The sequence below is a fragment of the Lepisosteus oculatus genome, chromosome 15, assembly GCF_040954835.1.
Source record: "Lepisosteus oculatus isolate fLepOcu1 chromosome 15, fLepOcu1.hap2, whole genome shotgun sequence".
NCBI classification, from domain to species: Eukaryota; Metazoa; Chordata; class Actinopteri; order Semionotiformes; family Lepisosteidae; genus Lepisosteus; species Lepisosteus oculatus.
The window spans coordinates 4,940,150-4,948,139 of NC_090710.1; the positions used below are offsets into that span (position 1 = coordinate 4,940,150).

Sequence of the window (7,990 nt, forward strand, 5' to 3'; positions counted from 1 at the left end):
CCCAGTATAGTTACGGGAACACTATACTGTAAAAAGGCACTGTCCTTTGGATGAGATGAGATGTAAAACCAAGGTCCTGACTATCTGTGGTTGTTAAAAATCCCAGGGTGTTTCTTGAAAAGATTAGAGGTGTTACCCCATGCCCTGACCAAATTTCCCATTGGCCTTTACCAATCATGGCATCCTAATAACCCCATTTATGAAGTGGCTTCATGAATGGGGTTCTCCTCCCCATTGTTAGCTGATGTGTGAGGAGCACGCTATCTCATACTTGCATCACATTGATGGTGGTGGAAATGCTGTAAAAGCACTATGAGTGAAGAGTGCAGAAAAGCACTATATAAGTGTAAAGAATTATTATTATTGTTGCAAAAACTAAACATTAAAATTGGGCAGCAATACATACTGTATACGACGAATAAGATAACTTTATTTTCAGAAGAAGAGTGCTTTGTATTTATACATTTCACAGCTTTCTTTGTCTTTAGTTCACCAGCAGATAGCGCACTTTCTTCTCCAGCAGAATTTCCCATTTCAATGGGTTCCTTACTATATAAAATACATTTTACAATCCTGAAATGAAATGAAAACAGCTTCAATTTTTCAGCTTCAGAAATATTTTTTTTAAGTTGACCACACAAGAATGGAGACAGAAACTGACAGTTAACTGAGAAAATGAAGATGAGGTGGCTTTCCTTAATATACAGTACCAGTCAAAATGTTTGTTGTCAAACTGTACCAAGAAACTGGTCTACCAGGAAGAATTGCTGCAAAGAAACCATTGTTAAGAAACCAGAATAAGAGGAAGAGACTTGCTTGGGCCAAAAAACACAAAAACTGGACCTTTGAGGCCAGCTTCATGCAACCTCCTCTGAACAGTTGATGTTCAAACATCTGTACTTCTAGTTGCATTGAGCTCAGCTTGTATTTCAGGGGCAGTTAGTCTCCGGTTTCGCAGACTTGTGACTCTAATGAACGTATTCTGAAATTCTGAGGTCACCTTTGGCCTGCCTGGCCTTTTTCGGTCCTCATGAGTGCCAGTTTCTTCATATCGTTTGATAGTCTTGGCCACAGCAGTTACTGACACTTGAAAAGTTCTTGTGATTTGTCTTAAAGATTGACCTTCATTTCTGAAAGTAATTATAGACTGTCTTTTTTCCTTGCTTTCTGAGCATATTTTGCCATGTTCATTCAGGAATTACAAATGTTTGCCCATGCGCCCTATATTTATAGTAATTGTGGACCCTCACCTGTTTACCAATAATTGGTGACAAAAGGTAAATGAGGTAACGTGCTAGTTAACCATGAGAACATCTAACAAAGACAATTTTTAACTTCTTTTAGTGTTCTAACACCATGTTGTACACATTTCTCAATTTTAACTCACCTGGGTTTCAGACTGAAATCTGCTTTCTTTGGGTGTTCATTTTATTGACAATGAAAAGTTAACATTTGCAATGCAGTTCACTAAAGATTATAAGTACACATATAATATAATTAAAAATTAAGTGTTTACAGACATGTTTATTCAGTTTAAAGCACAGATAATCATGAAAAACCTGGTTTCAAGTAGGTGTACTCAAACTTTTTATTAGTACCGTATATTGTAAATTACTTTATATCAACCAAATGGCTTCTTCTAAATCTTAAGGCATGTCTATGTGTGTCTGTATGGACATGTACTACAAGAATGTAGGGATAAAATCTGAGTTTGCCCACGAAGACAATAACAAAGAAAGATTCAATGGGAACTCATCACAAATTCTGTAACACAAATATGCTTTCTTAACTGTGTATGAATATTATTCAAAAAGAAGTATTTTTCACAGAAATCAGCTCTTTATATGCACATACAGTAAAGTAAGCTATTTTCCAGTCTTCTTAAACTGTTGACAAACTGTGCACATGTAAATTAATTAAACTGTCCCTTTCTCCCAGTTTGTGCTATTATGTGTGAAGAAGTACTTAATTTGCAACTCAAAACAAAAAAAAACAGGCAAGAAAAAAATTACCTTGGTGTGTAAAATAAAAAGAGAATACACACAGTGATACCTGAAGTATTGTAACATAACCAGTTAAAATGTGTTACATGCAGTGGGTGGAAGAAAATGAATACAATAACACAGAACAGTGGAATATATTAAACACATCTAATCACATTCATTCATTTTTTTTCTCCAGACACCCAGCTAGCTGTGATGAAACACTTGTGTGAATTGAAATAAATCAAATGTATTCTACAAAATTCTGTGACTTAATAGAGTCATTTGACAAATTAACCTAAAGGCTGCTAAACAAGTACTTAAAATGTTTTCATTTTTTAAAAAAATTGTGTTTTGTGAATGGCAAGCATCAATGGTGTTTATTGGTAAAAGAAGCTGATAAATACAAGTTATTGCACATTACCATATGACTGCCAAAACACTTGTTCTTAGGGAAGCACAGCATGAAAGAGTCTATTTCACAGAGACATTCACAGACAAATAAAGTCAAAGTTACTCATATACAGTACTACTTAATAAGAACTCACAGTATCAAGTTATAGTTTAGACTAGAGTAATTAAATGTATCAAAACTACACAATCTTTAAAATATGAAATTAAATGTGTAAAATGATTTGTATATTCAGGGTACAGTAATTCCCCAGCACTGAGCAGGGAGTTTACAAACAAGGGTCTTTCAAAACATTATTCCGAATATCAAAGAACAGCAAAGTGGACTTAAACAGAGTTGATGACAACCAGCACCAACAGCAACATTAGAGTTGAGACACTCATTTTCAGGCCTGAGGCTGCTCCACTGGTGTCTAGAAAAAAAAAACACACACACAAATCTTGAAAGCTTGCAAGTAAATCACAATATTTTCAATATAATAAGAGATTTCTCTTTAGATCTTACTCATTTGAATAAAAGATGAATTGAGAGTACATAAGGGGCAATAAATGCAGTGCGTTCTTATATTAAATTAAATTCACGTTGTTCTTTCCAAATAATATTTTCATACATTTTCCTGTTTAACATCACTCTAAAAAGGAGGCGTATCTTCCAATTTTTATTTAAAAATGTTAGTCTTCAACACACTCATTTGATGAATCTGGAATCTCTGCCTATTCATGAAGTACATTTTATAATGTAATTCCTTGTTATCCTTACCATAGCTGCTAAAGTAGTAATAATATATTATTCTCTTTCATGTTTTAGAAGGTGATATGGTGGTACAATGGTTTGTATTGCTGCCTTACAGCACTGGGGCCCTGGGTTCAATTCCTGGGGTGCTATCTCTGTCTGTATAGTTTATATAGTGTGGGTTTCTTCTGGGTACTCTGGTTTCCTTTCACAGTGAAAAGACAGACAGGTAGTTTAAATGGCTTCTGGGAAAATTGGCCCTGGTGTGAGTGTGTGTTTGTCTGTGTGTGCTCTGCAATCAACTGGCATCCTGCCAGGGGTGTACCTTGCCTTGTGCCTAATGCCAGGATAGGTTACAGCTCCCATGTGAGCCTGAATTGGATGAAGTAGTTAGAAAATGGATGGATTTACTGTCTTTAGATTTACATTTCCATTAAGTAAATATTGTAGGCCTATCCAAACTAGTTTAGGGTGCACACAATATAAAGTTAAATTCTCAAGGGTTTCATTTGATTTGAAAAATATGTATAGGTGTTGTATAGGTCAGTAATATATTTTATTAAAATACGCTATCAGGAATAGCACCTACTGCATGTTTAAATTTAGAATTCTAGCTTTATTAGTCCGTATTTCAATGGAATAGTGCACACCTTAGGTTATACTGAGTTAGCAAATGGGTGGAAAAGTAATAGAAAAAAGACTGACCTAACTGCAGCTCCGAAGATCTGATGTTTGTCCAGAATATTGTCTTGTTCTTCACAACGGTAGCCCTGAGGGTCCATAAACAATTATTAGATCTTTTCTGCTCACACATCTGCTGGTTTCTGTTTTGTCTGAGCTCCCTGTTACACAACCGAACCCTTACTAGCCTTAATAACAGGATTCATTTGAAGATTTGAAGACAGATTGCGAAGCTTTATTTGAACTATTCCATGTCATAAAGAAACATAAAATCCCCATTTCTATTAGAAGATGAAACTTGAAAAAATTCTATTCAAGCAACGAGTTAGTTCAATTAAGGATTCGGTAAGGTAATTCATTTCAGTAAGAGTGAAAACCAGAATGCGGGTAGGGGCCAGATCACGGATTGGGGACCCCTCAGTTACACAGTGTCAAGTACAGCCCCCCTAGATTATGTAATTGATTCAGATACAACTGTCCATGGCTACATGACCTACCCTCAAGCAAAGACAAAACCAACACTTACATTATTACATTACATTGGTATTACAGCATACCACAATATTTATAGAGCAGTATCAATTACAAGTACAGTATATCTATCAGTCATTTCCTAATACAGTTGAACTCCAGCATGTGAGAAATTAGCATAAAACCATGTTATATTAATACTAAAATGATATTGGAGAGGACAGGGATAATGTGTACAAGTACATGTTCTAGATCTTGGTATCCTTTTAAGGAAAATAATAAAAATGTGTCTTTTGGCTAGGAGAAAAAAGAGTTGATGGAAAAAGCAGATTTACTCCCCCAAACAATTTGTGTGCTTTTATCATAAATTAAGTTTAATAATTAACTTTATGACGTATATCATCACAATGACCCAAGGATCTAAATATCAAAATATTGCTTTTGTTCATCATTTCATGCTTTTCTGCTTACAAGTACAGTTTATTCTCAAGCACAAGTGATGTTCAATGCATAATTGTAGACAACATTGTGATTAATCTGATGATAAACGTTTAACAGAATGCAGACTGATTGCACATACACATACACATTTGTGTACACATTCATGTACGTACATATTTGTGTACATATTGTGTATATTTACAACTTTCATCAGCTCCTACAGATTTCCAACCTGGCTGAACAACAAAACACAACTTTACCATTCCTACAAATTTCCATATATAGTAATTAACATGAACTAACACTACAGGATTAGTCATTATTTATCCATGTGGGTAACAGTTTTATCCAAAATAATTTACATTTGTTCTTTCAGTATTTATGAAGCAGGGAATCTTACTGGAACCAATGAATTGAGGGATCTCGTTCAAGGCTACAACAGCAGCACTCCCAGCAGGATTTGAACCCACAACATTCAAGTTATAAAACCAGAGCCCTAAGCAATATTTCCAACATAACTTGCATTTGTACAGTAAGTGCATGTATTGATCGCATACAAGCTTTAAAAATGCAATTTTTAAAGTCAGTTGAAGAGTAAACTCAAAAAAGATTACACAGTATAGGAAGGCTGCCTGAATTATTGTAAGAGACTTTAGCAAAACGATTACAAGTGCTATTTTAATTTGCTGTTATCCTTTCTCTTCTGCAAAAATACCACAGTATTGTATTCACTCAACAGCACTGACCACCATTAGTCATTTTGCCTTTACGTAGTGGTGAACAGTTGGTTTACTTACTGGAATACAATTTTTTCAGGACCATTAGAGGACGGAGCTATCCAGGTATAAACTAATCCAAGAGGTTTTTCAGTTCTGGAGGTATGCGTCACTGCATTACTGGTTCCAGATCCACACTTTAAGAAAAAAAAACAACAATAATTTAATTAATTTAATTTAACCACCACCTTGTCCAATGATTCTGGCATTCTGGCATTGTTTTCTTTTACAAATTTCTATAAAGTTTACAAAACATGTAAACATGGACGAATTGTTAACGTTTATCAGTCATTCCAACGTTTATCATTCCAGCCTTCCAGTACTATCCAAAGAACTCTGCCTTTTCTAAGCACAAAAGAGTGCAATTCACTTTTAGTAGGCATGGTTTAATTAAGCATCAATAGCATGCTTAATTATCAATAGCATCTTCTAACTTTTGACTTTAAACCATTTATATTTATACTATTGTACCTACATTAAATTTAGGTCACTACAAAGTGTTGAGCATTTAGAGAATATTCATTGTTCAAGAATATGCAGTAAATCAATATGGAATATTCGCAGGAAATAATATGATAGCATATCAGAGCAGAATAAATGTTTTAACTTAGCACAGAAGAGATTAATCTCCTTCAAACATTTAAAATATGAATCATAGTGAATTCCGGGGCTTACATTTATCGTTTGGATATTTGCAGGTAAGTCTTTCCAGCTCCCAGCGATGGTGGAAGAATTGTAATGCCTCGCTTGCAAAAAAATTCCCCTGTATGGTTCCGATGACATAATTTTCACTAGAAAAAAAAAAGTACTGTAATACAATCAACAGCTAACAAATTTAGTTGCATCTCGCTGAATAGTTCACTTGTGACTAAACGTGTATTTTAGGAAACAATTATTTTTTTTATTTTCATATATAGTTTTGTATCATCGTAGGTGTCAATGTACAGTATTAAAAACGTCTCTAATATATTATTTACAGATTAACACATAATGAATGCTGTAAAGCCTTGCAAATGAATGTAACAAAATATTATCAAAATTGTCTGAACGGCTTATGGAAACGGGTTGTAGCTGTACGAAATGACGATTAAAGTTTGAATCATGTAAACGACAAAAGAAATAATTTGAGAGACGAATAATAACTATATGTAACGAAATAAACGCATCTAACACACCTTTTATCATCTGTCCATGTTTGTAGGCAGCCTCAGTGATATTAACGGTATAGGGAGAATCCGTGTCTGAAGCGCTCGTGTTGTGGTTTGGTGTCATCGAAACACAAGCGTTCACAGGGGCTCCGGTCGGATAGGAGAGCGCTGGAGTGACCCAGTACAGCATCAGAAAGCAGGGCGAGGTTTTGGTAACAAGCTCCATCTTCTACTGTAGCTCACTTCTGAAATACCTTGAACTTGCGAGGGCATCCAGCTCTTTATCAAAGCAACATGATCCCTCCTGGACTGTTGTCCCGGTTTACACATCGCCCAACAGGTGGCCGGAATATAGTACATGCGCTCCGGGGTATGTGGAGACAAGCATGCAAAATTAAGGAGACAAACCACGTGTATGAATTCCTCTCTCGGAGAGGGTCCTTTGCATACCACACTTTTCAGTTGAATGAATTATAATGTCTTTCAGAAGATAAGCCTTTTCCCCGACATTTTTTCCATATGCTTACTCTTTGCTCCCTGACGTTAATTTATTACATTCTTCGACACGGTTTCTAACAGTAAAAACACATGATGGGTTGTGTTGGTTTTTTAATCTTCATAATTTGCAACCAGAATAATCACATTTATACCTGTATATTTTATAGTACATTTCTGAGGAACTCTGTTTACTTATGGTATCGAAAATGTTAGAAGTAGAATGTTTGAAACAGGAATTACCTTTACAAAGTGATTAATTATTAAAAGTCCCTATTCGTTTCTTACCGGTACTTTTAACAGATTAAATTACTACAGTACGTATTTGTCCGACTCGGACAACCTTGGTCTCATAAAACATTGTATTAAAAAGCGAAATAAAATGAATTTGAATAAGAATCAATCAGGAAAGTAATATGACTCACAATTACAGTAAACTATATTTTTATTGGTAAATGTTGTCTACGACGGAAGTCTGTATTGAAAAAAAAAGCGTTCACAGTAGTTTTTAGTGTATTCATTGTACAGATATACAGTACACCCTTGTGCTTTTACTCCATCGAAGAAACAGATATTTTCCTACTGATTAGACATAAATATAAGAAATCTTTACTGGTCAAAGTAAAAATGAAATTAGGCGTATAATTACAATAAGTGTGGGTTAATACACTTTGGGAAATTGAAAAGTGTATATGTCATAGGAATATATCCATTAAATGTGATAATCCAATCTGATTACAATCACATCTCCCAAAAGAAGACTGAAGTCAGTGTTGAAGCATTAATGAGATAATGTAGGTTACTGGGCTCATTCTATCACTCATGTTCCTTGAGTCTTTCGAATGGTTTTCT

At 34.9% G+C, this 7,990-nt stretch overlaps 1 protein-coding gene across 1 annotated transcript; it reads right to left on the bottom strand.

Annotated features, from left to right (window-relative positions):
- Positions 1-1,475: 1,475 nt before the first annotated feature.
- LOC107079410 (putative defense protein 3) lies at positions 1,476-6,984 on the bottom strand. The gene is made up of 5 exons (XM_015363374.2): positions 6,671-6,984; positions 6,171-6,286; positions 5,517-5,632; positions 3,832-3,896; positions 1,476-2,806 (listed from the first exon to the last, which is right to left on the bottom strand). The coding sequence occupies exons 1-5, from the start codon at positions 6,867-6,869 to the stop codon at positions 2,721-2,723; spliced, it is 582 nt and encodes a 193-aa protein (XP_015218860.1). The 5' UTR covers positions 6,870-6,984; the 3' UTR covers positions 1,476-2,720.
- Positions 6,985-7,990: the final 1,006 nt, after the last annotated feature.

Coding starts and splice junctions, on each gene's coding strand:
- LOC107079410 (XM_015363374.2), bottom strand. CDS start 6,869: ATGGAGCTTGTTACCAAAACCTCGCCCTGCTTTCTGATGCTGTACTGG. Junction 6,287..6,670: donor ACATGGACAGATGATAAAAG/GTGTGTTAGATG, acceptor TTTTTTTTCTAG/TGAAAATTATGTCATCGGAA. Junction 3,897..5,516: donor CCTGAAAAAATTGTATTCCA/GTAAGTAAACCA, acceptor ATGGACCCTCAG/GGCTACCGTTGTGAAGAACA.